Source organism: Haemorhous mexicanus, chromosome 5 (assembly GCF_027477595.1).
Source record: "Haemorhous mexicanus isolate bHaeMex1 chromosome 5, bHaeMex1.pri, whole genome shotgun sequence".
Lineage (NCBI taxonomy): Eukaryota > Metazoa > Chordata > Aves > Passeriformes > Fringillidae > Haemorhous > Haemorhous mexicanus.
Window position 1 is genome coordinate 13,945,734 of NC_082345.1, and position 16,058 is coordinate 13,961,791.

The 16,058-nt window shown below is 42.0% G+C and overlaps 1 protein-coding gene across 1 annotated transcript in view; it reads left to right on the forward strand.

Annotated features, from left to right (window-relative positions):
- Positions 1-6,613: 6,613 nt before the first annotated feature.
- BRAF (B-Raf proto-oncogene, serine/threonine kinase) overlaps positions 6,614-16,058 on the forward strand; it is an 80,852-nt gene continuing 71,407 nt past the window's right edge. The window contains exon 1 of the mRNA XM_059845942.1: positions 6,614-6,789. Within this exon, the coding sequence (XP_059701925.1) occupies positions 6,658-6,789 (132 nt within the window). The 5' untranslated portion in view covers positions 6,614-6,657. The remainder of the gene's footprint in view (positions 6,790-16,058) is intronic.

Below are 16,058 nucleotides of genomic sequence, written 5' to 3' on the forward strand. Positions count from 1 at the left end.
ATAGTAAGGTATTGACTAGGCATGCAAACCACTTAAAAATCAGATAAAATGAATATCTAAGCTGCAGTCATTGTCGTGGTTTCACCCAACCTGGCAGCTGAGCCCCACACAGCCACTCACTCACACCCACCCCAGAGGGATCAGGGAGAGAACTGGAAGGATAAAAGGTGGAAAACTCATGGGCTGGGATAAAGACAGTTTAATAGAAAAAGCAAAAAGCTGCACACACAAGAAAAGAAAAACAAGGAATTAATTCACTGCTTCCCATGGGCAGGCAGGAGTTCAGCCATCTCCAGGAGAGCAGGGCTCCATAATATGTAACAGTGACTTGGAAAGAGAAATGCCATCGCTCCAAACATGATCCTTTCTTTTTCTCCTTCTCCTTCTCCTTCCTCTTTCCCCCCACCTTTATATACTGAGCATGATATCATATGGTCTGGAACATCTTTTTGTTCAGTTGGGGTCACCTGTCCTGACTGTGTCTCCTCCCTACCACCCAGTCACCCTCAGCTTCCTCACCAGCCTCACAAAAAGCAGAAAAGGCCTTGGCTCTGTGTAAGCCCTGCCCAGCAATAACAAAACCATCTCTATATTATCAACCCTGTGTTCAGCACAAATCCAAAACACAGCCCCATACCAGCCACTGTAAAGAAAATTATTCCTCCCCTAGCCAAATCCAGCACAGTCAGGTAGAACACCCCAGAGGGGGGTAACATAATTTCTGTTCATTTACCAAAACAAATGTGTCTTCCAGAGAAAGAGGTCTTCTCATATCCAAAAGGAATAAGAGCCTTCAGCAGAACTGCAAGCTTCAAGCAATTGACAGCATCAAAAAGCATTGAGAGGCCATTGGCCACTGCACCAGAATTTTTGCCTGTGGCCAAGGGCATATTCACAGGAATGAGGACAGAGCAACATGGTTAGGAGACCGTCTTAATTCCCACTTGCTTGGTGAGCAGCTTCCTTTTACAGAAGAGACTAAATGTCTGTGAGGCCTGTGTTGTCTTGGTGGTAGTGAGGGCTAAAAGACAAGGACCAATTATGAACAGTGATACTGATTCTGTCAGCAAAAGACTCTGATGTTTTAATATGTAAGACATGCATATGTGTATTACAAGAAAAGCATTCATTTATAGAGGTTATCCATCCTATCTGACCTATTCCTGAAGAATAATAACCCTTAAAACTCCAGCAATGTGGAATATTGCCCTGAGAAACCCAATATGTCACCATGTTCTTGCTCTCCCACATCAAAGCTGCAGTTTCTGTATTTGAGTCTGGTTTTTGGTTTAGATTTTTTAAACTTTAGAAATATCCTTTCTTCAGGCCAACACCAACCCTAATAGACTTTTTCTGCCCTGAGAAGAGGCTAGAAACTGAAAGGTGCAAGTTTGTATCTAAACTTTTATTAGAAAAGAGATGTAGAGAGTTGCCAACTTGACTGTGAAGTGCTAGAGAATCAAATAACTGCAGATAGTCAGGCCAGGGGAAGCTCAGCTACTCTGGGAATTATGAAGGAAAATCCTAAAACTGGAACATAATTGTTCATTTTACTGTTCATTTTCTGAACAGTAAAATTATTTGATTGAGGTGGTATCCTTTCCTGCCCTTTCTTGGAACACACTCAATCACATTAGTGGGGGTTTTTGTGCCTAAATGGGATGGTTTTGAGTTGTAAAATGTGATTATTCACACTGGAATAATAATGTGAGGCATATAACACTGTTTAGTCCTTAAAGCTGATCAGCTTATCACTGTCCAACACAAAGGACTCAGAAATCAGATATCTGAACAAGCTGAATGTGTTAAAGCAGTGACCAGGGATGCTATGGGAACAGGAGGGTCTGGACTAATCTTTGCAAACATGAGATGTGGTCCTGGTTTTAGTAAAGTATATCAGGCAGGAAAACCAGTGTTCCTTGCTCCTTTGTTTCCCTGTTTTCATCTGCTTCTCGTTTCCTAGGAGAGCTGCATCTTCTACTCCAGTGTCTACTTGGACTGCATTCTCCCTCCATCTCATCTTTTACCCCATCCCTCCCCTTCCTTTTCCCCTGGCTGCCACTTCTGTTCCCTTCATAGTGGTTTCAGGGCTCGTGCTGTCACTTGAGGGTCCCTCAAATGCCACATAGGTGGGTATTTACACTGCTTTTGAATAAATGGGTTTTTCCAGTTTCCCCCACAGGGACATGAGTGAAGGCAGGAAGCAGCAGGGAGAGCAGCAGAGCACTGAGGGGCAGCACTCACCCGGTGGACCCCAAAGTCAGCACTCACCTGGGGAAGGGAACAGCTCAGCACTGGGTTCTGGTGACACCAAATGGCGAGCAGGGTATGGAAGGGGCCTGTAGGCAAAGTGACTCCCATGTCCCACTTCCCATCACCTTTCCTGCCTCCCATACATCTCCAAAGCAAAACGTTTTGCTTTTTACTTTCTGAAGGTTTGGGCTGGGGTTTAGGGAGAGAAGAGCAGCAGTTTTACAAATAATGACTGAAATAAATTATGCTTGAGTCAAATGAAAACTATGTAAATATTCTAAAGATTATTACAAGAAAATCTAGAATAGGCTACTATTTTTTATATAAAATAAAGCTTGTTAGGTCAACATTGCTTTTAATGGTAGAATGAAAACTGAGTTAAGAATCTCGTGGATTGACATTTTTGTCCTTGTTTTCCCTACTCCTGTTTTACTTGCAGTCTCCACCCATCCTCATTGCTTCTACTCATGTATTTAACTCAGAAGCAAAGAGCTATGAAATCTCCATCAGCTAAAAAAAATCACAGATAAGAGTGTTCAGCAGCAAAGTTCAAATCACCACCTGAATATTATCTAATTTCACACTGAAAGTATGAATGTTTCAGGTTTAGCAGTGTCACAGAATGATAAATGTCCTGAAGTAGTTCTCAGGAAGCTCCAAATGAAACAATACATATGCTCTGTACTGGAATAGTTTAAAGTAAAGGACAAGGGGAATAAAACAAAAAACAAAAGAAAAAAGCAGCCTTGTTTTTTCTATTGCCTCAAAGTGGATCAATCAGACAGCAATTCCTAGAAAAAAATAAAACTTGTATAGTATATCTTAGAGTGGGAGAGATAATAAACTGCTATAGGTGCTAAAGAGCTGCAAAAGAAAAAAATTATCAGGGTTATATCCTTAAAAATATCTTCTACATTCTTTACCTGGAGAGCAAAGTAATTTTCTTAGGTGTGTATTATTATGACTACTAATCAGAAAATTACTGAACTCTGGACAACAGCCTAATTTTTGTTCTGCTTCACCTTTTCTGTCCAAGGTAACAGGGAACACAACTGGTGTCATTGGAATCTGTGTTTTTACAAATTAATCAGACCTGTATTTCTGCTGTTATGACAGAGAATTTAAACAAGCACTTTCAAATGTGCATGGGCCAAGCACAAATGCTACAATTTACAGGACAAATACTGTCTTTTCAGTGCATGAAAAGGCTATGCAGTTTTTGAAACTTGCATAAATTTTAAGGGTACTTCAGACATCCTGAGTTGAAGGTATATCAAATTTTCACACCACTTAAAAAAAAATCATATCAATTATCACACCAATATGCAACTCTTGTAATTGTTTTGATTAAGAAAGTGGAATGCTGGATTTTTTTTGAGATACTGTCTCCTCTTGAGAGTATATAATAAAGGAGACCAAGATTAAGTTTCGTCTAATATTTCTTTTGGATATTCACATTTTGGAGCATTTCATGAAGATCTTTAAAAGTTTTGGTGATCTGTCATGGGTTTTTTGGGTTGCTTGTTTGTTTGGGATTTTGGGGTTTTTTTGTTGTTTGTTCTTTGGTGTTTTTTCGATTGGTTGGTTGGTTTGGTTTGGTTTTGGTTGTTTGGTTGGGTTTTTTTGAGAAGAGATGAACTGTCCAAATGCTCACAGTGAGACAGCTGCTCTCAGGAAATCATATACATTTTCTTACTGACTGCTTAAAACATTGTTCTCTGAAAGTGCAGGTTGATTAGATCAGACAAATGTTCTGGTGGTGAGCAACCTAGGAGGAGAGTCTTGGTCATTTGGATTTGTTTTCTCATCCAAATTCAAATTAATTTAAAAATTCTGAGGAGGCTTGAGCCCCAGTGCATAACCAGGAGTTTGGTGGGAGGTGGCAGGTTTACATTTACAAGTTTGCATTACCTGCTGCAATACCAGATAAACTGGCTGTGCTGCATTGCAGGAGTTAACCAGCCAGTGGCCCACAGATTTGATAGCAGAAACCTGCCTTTCACATCTAGGTTGCAATTTGATTTTGACCTATGTTGATCATGAAAGCTAGTCTCTGTAAAAGGTGTTGATGGTATTAATTATCAGTAGATAGCATTTCATATCACCAAGAAATTGCTACAGTTATTAACTATTTATCTTTCATCATGATGCATCAAGCAGAGAGACCAAGTAGCCACCATGTGAAGGAGCAGAAAATTCCATTTGTCACTAGGTGTGCATTCCCCCAGTCAAAAGGAAAGCATAGTATGAGTAGTACATTTTTGTCTCCTTCCTACACAACAATCTTTTAAAGTAGTCCTTAGGTGGTTTTGTTTGTTTGTTTGTTTGTTTGTTTGTTTTAATCTCATGTGTTTCTGGAGGCAGTTTTGCTGTGTTTCCAGCACTGGACATGACTGCTCAGTATCAGAACTGCAGCTCTTCAGTGGAATATCAAATGTGATAGAAAGTCTAGCAGAAATCAAAGTGAATGCAAAACTATTGGAAATAATCAGAACCTCAGAAGAAAGAGACCCAACACCACTAAAAGCAATGGGAAAGGTATTACAAGTTACAGCTTGATAGTAGTCTACTAATTCCACTGCTAGGGTTATGCCCTGGACATAAATTGCTTGGGGAATAAAAAAAGGCTTTGACTACATTCTGTACACTGAGATTAATTATCCCTTGGTAAAAACTTCATGGAAATGAATGGCCTTACTGTGTTAGTTAACCTCTATTACTCTGTTGGCTTTTCCACAACAGGCTATGTGCTGGGAGAGCAATCTCCTATTACCTCTGCTGCCTTTTCCTTCAGCGATCAGAGAGATTTGTCCCAGTGCTCAGTCCTCAGCATGGGTGTTATTTTCCAGAGTTTGTGAGCATTTTTTCACTACCATTACACATTCCCGCCACATAGCAGGAATTGCTGATAATTATCCTCTTCATTAACGTGGCTATTAGAGAGAAACTTCTAAACTTGGCCAACTGCTTAGTCTGTACATTTGGTTCTTACATCCTTGTGTATCAATTTAAAAAATCAATTAAAATCCATCAATTAAAAATCAATTAAAATCCATTGAAATATTAAATTGAAGTTACATTTATTTACCAGTTGCACCCCTGCCAGTATTGAACTGCATTTGAAATGCTTTTCCACGGCGATGGCCCGCAGTGTGAAAGGTGAAATACAAACCTCAGCTTGTGCAGTTACATGTTCACAACTGAAGTGAAACAAAGATAAGGATCTTGCACCTGCAGCTTTCAACCTAGTGTATTTTAGCTGGCTACCATTAAATAGATCAGGCCGTGTTAGAACAGCCTTTCTCTCAAGTCCTGCTGCTGTTGTGGTCCATCAGCTTTTCTTTGCAAGGCACTCAAATACAGTTGCCATTTTTTAATTTATAATTAAGACCTTTGCAGCAAGAAAGCAGCTTAAACCACCTGATTTAGCAGGTGTTTCATGCGTGTAAGCAACACTTCAGTGGGTGTGGCAGACAGGGATTAGACACAGCTCGAGGTTGCACTTCAGATGGGAGCGCTGGGCAGGTCTGGAGAGAGGTGGCACCGGGCAGAAGGCGGGCAGCAGCTCTGGGGGACAGCAGTGGTGTCCCTCAGAGGGGGTCCTGGTGTCTGCGGAGCCAGACCCGACCCTTCCCTAGCGTGGAGCGCCTGTGTGAGCACAGCGGGGGCAGCCAAGGCCTGAAGGGCTCTCAGTGGGAAACCACGATGTGGTATCGATCCCAGGATCGATTATTGCAGTTACCAGCGGGCTTACAGCCAGCAGGTGACCATGGCAGTATCCAAGCGTGCCTGTCGCTGCCGCTCGGTTCGTGTGGGGAGGATTCACCCCAAAGCCGCAGCGCTGTTGTGCGCCGAGGGATGCCCGGCATCCCGTTCCTTCTCCTTTGAATTCCGCCGGCACCGCGGGTTTCCCCGCTGCCGGGAAGGACCCGCAGAGCCTCCGGCAGCGGTGTTCAACCCGGTCACTCAGCCGGCTGTGCGCGGGGCTCCTCCTGCCCCGGCATTCCCGACTCCCGGTTCCCGCTCCCGCTCCCGGGGCCGGCCCGGCGGGGGCGGTGCCGCCATTGCGCTCCCGCGCCAGGGGGCGCTGCGGCGGCGGCGGGCGGGGCGCGGAGAGGGGGCGGGGGCGGGGCCCGAGCCCACGTCCGAGTTCCCAAGGCGACGAGGCGGTCGCGCCGTGATGTCACGGTGCTTCCCGGTGACGCCAGGCGGGCCCATGCGCCGTGGCCGCGGCGATTCTGTGTGACGTCACGAGGCCGGCCGTGACGCGCCGGCGGTGCTGGGAGCGGGCCGGGACCGCGCTCGCTGCCCGCCCCTCGCACTACGGGTCGCGGCTTGGGCCGCCCCGGTGGCGGGGACGCGGCCGCCCCCGGCCCCGCCCTCGCCCCGCCGCTCCGGCCCAAGATGGCGGCGCTGAGCAGCGGCGGCAGCGCCGAGGGGGCTTCGCTCTTCAACGGGGACATGGAGCCCGAGCCGCCCGCGCTCGGCGCCGGCTACGCGGGGGGCGGCAGCGGGGACCCGGCCATCCCGGAGGAGGTGAGGCCACGCGGCGGCCGCCCACCCCCGGAGCTCGGGCCCGGCCGTGCCGGGGGCGGCCCGTGCCGGCGGGGGCAGGGAGCGGGGCCGCGGCGCGGAGAGCGCGGGTCCTGGCCGGGCTGAGGGCGAGCCCGGCTCGGAGCCTGCGCGGCCGCGGGCGCCGCGTCCCGCGAAGGTGCTGTGTGGGGGTTTGCCATCGGTTCCTCCCGATGGCTTTGAAACACTCGAAATGCGTTTTAAACCCGAGGCTGGGTTCGGTTCGCTTTGCGGACGTGCCTTTTGTGGACGTTTTTTGCACAAAGCGTCTTAGGAAATGTTAACGGGCAGGGCACCGTGCAGGCAGTGAGGATGTCAGGCCTCTGCTTGATGTCTTTCTTGCATACTTCCTGTGTTTTTGGGGCTTATTACTTAACTTCCCAATCCCACGGGGAGCGAGCGGTACTACCTGTTTTGCTGGGGCTGAAGTGTGAGTTGCGAACGCTTCTGAAATGTTTTCGGAAGGGGGAATAAACTGTGTGGCAACAACACAAGGTGCTTCGCAGATTCAAGCACTGTAGGCATCCAAGGCACACCAACCTGCCAGATGCCATGCCTCGAGTCTGTTCTGGAGGTAAATACAGATGCCAGAAGCTCTGCTGTTTTGTTCTCAGCGTTACCGGCTGGAGAGTGTTTCAGCTCAGCTTTCCCTGGAGTGTCTGTGCAGTTGGTATGAAACCTCTCGTCTCTGAGCAGCCTTGTGCCCTGAGAGGAGCCCAGCCCACCTGGGAGCCTCTCCTTTCCAGCCTCCAGCAGGGAAAATGAGCTGGCTTGGACCAGCTGCTCTCAGAGGGATCCAATTTGATTCCCAGAGACTGGGGGGGAATTTATTTATCCATTTTATTTATTAATAGCGTACTGGATTATAGTGGAATTAGTGGTTTGGGAAGTTTGAGAAGTGCTTGAGCTCATGTTGGGTAGATGGCCAGAAGAGAGAAGTAAAGAAAGAGTCAGTTCCTATGGATGTTTGTGAGATGTGAGATTGATTCTCTCATCTTAAGGAGTTCCTGACTTACTTGCTTGCTGAAGGTAGGCAAAATTCAGCAGTACACATCTATTTTACACCTATCCAGCATGGTGATTAAACACCTTGAGTAATGCCAGTCCAGTCTGAAGTTCCCTGTGTAAGGAGAAACTGTCAGCTGGTTGAGAAACCCAAACACCTGAAGAGTGGGCTTTAACAAATGCACTCTTTTAGCAGCAAAGTGAGGCTAAAAAGCTTCTGAATTTCTCAGCTATTTCTGTCATTAAAAAAAAAAAATGGAATTAATCCAATAACTGGCTTATATTGTGGCCCTTGAAAAAATAACACAATACAGCTGAGCTGCTTAAACTGAAGTATAGGAGAGAAGAGAGGGAAAAGCAGTGGCAGGAGGCAATAAATTTTTTTTAAAAACAATTTTCATACTGAAGGGGGTGCTTGTGAAACTGCTCTAAGTCACTTGAACCTCAAAAATGTTTGAGACTGTGTCAGTCATTAGATTTGATTCCAATTGGTAAATTACATAGTGTGGCTGCTTCTGCTTCCATCCTGGATGAGGCAGAGATAAGTGGTCCAGCATGAGGAACACCTGCCAAGCAGAAGGGTTGATGGGTTGTCAGTACAGATGTAAGTATTTTGGAAGTGTTTGGGGGATAGTCTTGTATTATTTAAAAACAAACTTCTTCTACATTGGAAATACTGAAACATATGGGTCTCAAGGCAGAGCTGGTTATAGAGTTTTTATTTTCTGATGTGGTTTTATTCTGTAGTTAACTAGTTCTTCCTCGAGTTGTGGGTAATTACGTTTTGTTTACTGAATAAGTGCACCTATTACTTCACCTAAACCTGTACCTTAATGAAGTTCAAGCACAAAAAATTGCTGACACAGTTAAAATGGAAACTATCCTTACTACTAAAACAAACCAACCTAAAGTGTAATGCAAGTTCAAAGTGACATAAGTCAGAGAAATACTGAAGTGCTTGTAACTGACTCATGGCTGTAATGTAAGTACATGGTCTAGTGTTTTGTTTCATTGTTTCAAGAGGAGGTAAACCTGTGCTTTAAAAGTAACCTTGCTGTGGAAGCCTGTCAAGGAGCATGACCTTACTTATTTAAAGCAATACCTGAAGAGGTTTCAGCTCCTACAGTCTTTGGGGAAATGCATTACTGATTTCCAGAAGGCAGACCTTCAGTCCTGCACTCAGTTTCTGCTTTTAAAATGGGAGCAGACAAGAATTTCTGACAGATGTTGAAGTCATCTTACATACCTTACTTGTATGTTAGAGCCCTCTGGTAAACGAGATGTTCTGTATTGAGATTGTAATTGAGTGCCCTATGTTGGTTACAGCTACATCACTGTCCCTTATGAATTCTCAAGGGCTGGGGCTTTGAAAAACAAATTTAAGCCATATTGTTCAACTCATGACCAGTTCTTAATCAAATAGTGAATGTTTACCTTTAAAAGTTGCTTTGGTAGCCTAAGTGCTGTTACTAAAAATCTTCTAATAAGGAGTATTATAACTCTTCTAATAAATAGTATAATAATTGCTAAATCTTTTTTCCCCTGTATTAAAATTCAGAGTTGATTAGGGTAGCTGTCCATGCAGTCATAAAAAAGATACAAGAAATGGCTTCTTGGAGACAGAAGGATTTGGGAAGAGTAGGGGCAAGTGCGTTTAGAAGAAATTTCTTCCTCTTCCACTCCCTGTTTGGTTGCTGGTGCTGGGAGGCCTCGGATGCGAGCTGGTGTCCACAGGCACAGAGGTTGGCTTCTTCCTCAGCATGAGTTCCCAAGAGAAGAGATTGTTTGGATGGAAGGTTTTCAGAGCATTACAGGGTTGTTGATATAGTAAGGAGTGTGTGACAGCTGGGAGGAAAGGTTCTGCTCTTGTTGCTAGAGATTATTTACACCAATATTAAATAATTCAAATGGGATTTTCTGTACTCAGAGCTTTGTACCCTAAACTGCTCTTTGTAAGACAAAAATTACTTTGAAGGCTGTGAAGTTAGGGCCTGAGCTGCTGGATGGTTTGTTTACTAGGCAGCAATGCTGGAGTTTATCTTGCATGAATATTAGTTATAAATTTAGAAACCTTAATCCTATGAAGCAGATTTAAGAGTAAAATGGAGAATGGATGAAAAGATATATAAAATAAAGATAGAATGAAAAGGCACCTCTAACCTCACAATATGAAGTAAGTGATGTGTTCTCCTAATGTAATGTAGGTACATGAAGTAAAAGTGGGGTTTCATTTTGTTGCAGTAACATTTAGGGAACCTACAGGGCTGGGTATTAGAGTGTCTATTTCTCTAAAGAGTTTAATAGTAAACATGCTACTTATTTGCAAACTTGAAACCATATGAGTGGTTTTTACTTCATTGCTTTTGTAGTTTTGGGAATACTTTTATGTTCAATCTCAATTACATTTCTGTGCATTAGTATTCAGTGACTAAACTAACTTCATAGTCTGTGAATGACATCCTATTTAATTGTGAGGACAAGTTAAAGTGGAGCTGGATGTGAAGCATCTTGTAGCTCATATTCTGCAGTAGTATATCTCAAAAGATAAGTTAAATAGTTGTTTCTTTTACACAGAATGGGAAAGGCCATGGTTAATACTGACTTTAGGTCACAGCTTTGAGAAATGCATGGTCTGGCTGAGGGGAGTCTAGAGCAGAATACTAGCAGTGATATAAAGTCTGGAAGGTCAGAGCTTTGAGGAAAGACTCAGTCAAATCTGAAGTTATTGCAAAAAGACATGGAAATTGTCAAATCTGATGCAAAGAAGAATGCAAATAACTTGTTTGCCAGGCTTATGGTGATTACTGCCAGAAGTAGTGAGTTTATGTGGTAGCAGAGGAGAGGTTCCATGTTACTATGAGATGTTGTTCTTTATGTCTAGGAATAGTGAAGCATGAAAATAGACTTTCTGAACTTATAAATAAGATGTTCATTAATAGACTGTCACCTCAACAGGCAAACATACATCAGGAGTGATGGGGGGAAGTTGATCCAGGTGTAAAAAAAGACAATTACTGTGGTAACCTCTCATCTTTTTTTTCCTTAGGGTTTTTATGATTTATTTCTGGCAAGGTGGATCAAACATTAGAACACAACCTTGAAATACTTAGGTTTACTGGGGATAGTAGAGATTTCTACTTAAGGTGTTTTCCCAAAAGGGAATAGGATTAGCAGTTCTGTCCTGTGGTAGCTTGTTTGATTACACAAAACTTGCTTAATAGTGTGGTGGCTCCTTCTGGAAAGTTCTGATGTCTTGGGAAGCTTGTTTCTTATCTCTGGGGATATCCCCAAACTGGTTGGGAACAAAATGTTTAGTACTGTTGTTTTTTTTTTCCTGACTTACAGTCTTGCTTCTTAATTCCCACTTATGTTTTGTCGTTGTTGTTAAACTCAAAGACCTCTTATTTTTAAAGCTGTTCTAAAACAGCTTCTTGACACTTGTTTAGCCAGGAGTGGCAACTCTTTTGTTGCATGAAGTTAAAAATACTGTAGACCAAGTGCATTTGGGGTTTTGACTCTGTTTTTTGTTTGGTTGGGTTTTTTTAAATGCAGATATCTTTTGATGGCAGCTATCTTTTAACATAAATTGATAACCCCCAAGTTTTCTTAAAGCTGCAATATTCCACTTTGTAACAAATCTGTAGTTCACTTTTATTAATTGTTTTATCTGTCAAAAAATTTGAATACGTGAAATATTTTGGAGGGAATTTGATTTAGAAAGGAATCTAATTTTATTTGTACTTACAAGGGAAACAAAAGAAGGTTTTGATTGATCGTGGAATTACTAATTCTCTTCCAGTCTAGCCTTCTAAGGAAGGTGTTTCAGGTTTAATGGAGGGGGTTTTCTGGAAGACAGTTTTGGCCAACTGCAAGTTTTATTTTCAGTTTGAACCACTGGCTTCTGAAGGGTGGTGAAATGTACAATGTATCAGAAATGCCCTGTCATAATTGTAGTCCCTGTGGTGTCTGCTGCTCCCTGTCCCTGCAGTTTGAGGTAAGTCAGTCAAACGGTGCTCTGACACCCAGGTTTTGCCCTTTGCTGTGCCCATGTCACACCTCTCAGCCAGACCTACTCCCCTGTGCCCACTTGCTGCCACACAGGTCATGTCCTGAATTGACTCCATTCACTGGTACTGAAGAAAATCAGCACTGCTTTTGCTGCAGTAGTTTGCAGAAAACTTAGTGAGTGGAATCTCCTCAACATGAGGAGCACCCAGTGAGTTCTAAACACTTGTGAAGTGAGACACTAAAGGAATGTGGTTAGGGGGAGTAGTGGTAGTATGGGGGCTGTGTGTGTCCCTTTTTCTGTTTGGTTATTATAAATAATCTTTGTCCCATAAAACTCCATTGGAGCCTGAAATTTATATATTTGAATGAGAAGTTGTGCTCAGAGACTTCCTTAGCTGGGCTTGTCAGATGTAGGTCCTGACACCTCAGACTTGATGGTCTTGAGCTCCCCCTCCCAGGTTGTAATAATCTTCCTTGGTCTCTCCAGAGCCCTTCTGAGCATGCCTTTTACAGAAATAGGATTGCATGCCATAGCTCTGTCAGTGTGCATGCCATAGCTCTGCCAGGGATGTGAAGGTGTTGAGAGCTTCTTGTGTAGCAAGTCTACGTTTCCAACAGCCCTGACCACGTGAGAGTTCTGGGTACAGTATTTCGTTTTGTGAGGTGTGAGATGGTTTTCATCATTTTCAACTCTTCACACATCTGTGTGTGAACACAGCTACTTTCTCACAGCTAGTGCAGGATACAGAAGTCAGCATGCAATATACGGGTTCTCTTGCTTCAGCTTTTTTATTCCACTTGCTCTTGAGCTTTTGGGGTGTACAGTGGAATCCTCCCAATCCTCCCTCCTGTGCACAGCTTCTTTCCAAGACATTGAAATATGTATTCATTCAACTAATTCTCCCTTCTATGGCCAGTGATAAAGAGGGCTGGTTGATGCAGAATTACATGTCTTTTTTTTTTTTCTCCTGCTTAAGCCCCTTGCTGCAAGTGTTTGGTTTGTTGCACCTTTTTAGCATTTGTGAGTTTTGAAGGAGCAGCATCAGTGTCTTTCTTTATTCTGTTTCTAATTACATTTTAGGAATGTGGACCCTAGCAAAAAAGAGTAAACCAGGCAAAAGTCTAATTTGTAACTCTTCTCTTTGAAGTTGCTGCCACTTCAAGCAGGAATTTGGAGGGAGCAGTGCTTCCAGTTATTATCCCACCATGACACTCCCCAACCAACATGAGCATTTAAAATCAGAAAACAGAACTTCTCTTCAAAATGGAGCTTGTTGTGCAGTGCCAGATATAGTGCTCGGTATCAAATTAATTTTCCACACTATCAGTATTAAATTCAGGAGATCATATGAGTGTGGAGCACTGAAGGGCACTTTTATTTTTCTGAGGTTCTGATCAAGTGAAATATTTTTGTGAGTTCTCCCAGTATACCTGCACAATGCTTAGCACGAAGGCGCAATTCAATTTCTACATTAAACCAATTTTGTTTTAAATCTTTCTTTGGGAGACAAGTAGAAAAGGTTGTTGTTGAAGGATTGAGCTTAGTTTAAAAATGTGTTGCATAACTAAGTGGCTAAGAATTTTTTTTTTTTTTTTGACCCTAGAAAGGGGAATACCAACTCTAATGTTTTGCTGTGTTATATAGTGAGGCCTCTTTAAACAGTATCATTATAAATAAAGCTGTTGTTAGATGCAGTGGTAAGTAATAAAACTCTCCAAATGCAGTTGTATTGTGTTCAGGCAACATTTTCTGACACTTGGAGCACAGATGTGGTAACTTAATTTTTTTTTTCCTCTTTATCTCAGATAAAGGGTTTGTTTTGAAGGTAGATATTTCTGGAGTCAGAATAGTGTGTCTAGTTTTTCTCTCTCTAGTACAAAGTATTCACTAATGATGTTTGAAAAGCACTGTAAAATCAACCTGAAATAAAATACATCATTATAACTAAGAAGTTGGTAGTATCTCAGTGTTTGGACCTGGATGGTTGCATATTGGTGCCTCAGTATTTGGTCTGGTTTTGAAAATTTATTCATAAACTTAATAGGTCAAACATTCTCTATAATAGGTTTAAGTAATGAAAATTTAAATGTAAGTTTTTAGTATTGCCTGAGGTAGCTTTCAGAAAAGATTTCTTTAAGCATTCTATAATTCTTCTGGAATACAGTTTGTACTGTCTCTTGTGACATTTTTAAGCCTATGTAAATCATTGAAAATTGATGTAATTTTTTCCAGATTCTAGGTTAAGTAATTAGTGTAATTTTTTTTTTACTTTCCTAATTCTACAATATATGGCAAGGAGCCAATTCTGCCTTTTAAATAATTTCATTTTCCAAGGTGGTACTGGTGTTGCTAAGGCAGGGTGGTCTGCTGAGTAGAACATAGAATGCTATTTAGGAGAATGTGGTTTCTGTGGCAGTTCCTATTTGACTGTTTCCTTTGACTAGAAGCCCATTACTTGTGTTTTAAAAATAAAAAGAAAGAAACAAGTACATTTGCTCTATTTCAGCTTTTGAGATCTGTTTGTGATAAAAATAGAATACCTTAACTTCTTTATTGGCTCACAAATATTTCTAAACAAGCAGAGTATATTTGTACTTGTCCAACAATTCCAACTGTCTTTTACATTTTCTAATCAGTTGGTAGGAAACCGTGCACAGTAGTCACTATGTAGAAACCGTTTAGTGTTAGAATATTGCAACGTTTATAACAAATTATTTTATGGATTGATAATATGAACTTTTAAATAGGTGCTGATTATCTTTTCTGCCTAGTGTAATTAATAGTGTGGTCCGGCAAGGAGAAAGTTCTGTAGTTCAGCTGAAACTGAGTTTATTTGTTTTGTCATTTGAATTAATGTGACCAAAGCTGTGTAAGAGCTCTACTGGACGAGTGTTTGCTTCTTATAGGCAATTATTGTAATTAGCTGGCTGGCTGCTTGCTTTCCATTACAAATGTGACTTTTCAGCTTTAGGTGTACAGAGAAATAGTCTGGTGTCTTCATGATAATCTTTCTTAAATGTCACTGATATATGGATTTAGTGTTATTGAGATTATGTGGTAGTTACCTGGCTAAAGCAAAATTGCATTCTTAAATGGGTTAGAAAATCTAGATAGTTTATTTCTTCTTTTTTTTTTTTTTTTCCTAAACCTGTTACTGTCTAGGGAGAAGTTGTTGAATTCATGAATGTAAATACAGTGAATTGTTCCTGAACTCAGTCGGTGTGTGATCCTCGTGACTACTGAATTAGTATCAAAGTGAATAAGAGGAACTGGTATTACTGCAACACAAAAGCCATGAAAAATATGGAATTAAAGATTTAGCTGTGCAACTGGTGGTTAATGATTTAAATGAGGAATACAGACAGTTCTTATTTTTCCACACACTGCTGTTCTACTGTGGTAGAGAACATTTGTTAACTTTCCTTTTTATAGTGCTTGGAGGCAAATTCTACTTAGCAGCAAGCAGTAAAGATGGCAGGTGATGGGAAAAGTGGGATAATGAAAGAGAATTGAAACCTAAACAGGAAGGTTGCTGCTTCATGGTAGCCTGAATCCATCTAAGTGTGAGCTGTAGAGAGGAAAGGTGACTTTTTCACCAGCTGAGATGATCACTGGGTACTTTGCCAAGCTGTTTTAAGCACAGTAGACTGGCAGAAAGCTAACCTTGACAAAAAGAGCAATTTTTCACTTGTTTAGTGTACAGAAAGGGTTCAGCGAAAGGTTTAAGTTATGGAGAAAGAGTAAGGAGGAGAGCAGGGGTAAATAGCCAAGGACAGTGTGATAATTGCACCCACCATCCTCGCTGGTGTGAGCTGCAGAGCAGTCAGTGCCTAAGGCTCTTAGGTGGCTTCATTCTTGCAGAGAAACTGCTTGGTTATGTTATGAGAATAGACTTCTCTGAGCTTTATCCTTTACAGTTTTTGAATTTATTTAAAAGCATATTTCTAAACACTTGTAAGGAGCATTTGAAGTCTGAATTCCTTTGTTAAAGAGGAGGCAACTTAAGGGGCAAAGACCTGTCAGACTGAAAGACTGTTTATTTGGCTTTAAGAGTAGAGCTGAATGATGAGCAATTGAGTTTGTGTTTAGAACTAATGAAAGCAAAAGACATACTCTCAGTTGCAACTGATGGTTTGCAAAGAAATGAGAGATAGTTTCTGCTGTGAACTCTTCAAAGATGGTACTTTGATACCTGAGTGTTAACTTAATCAGATGTTGC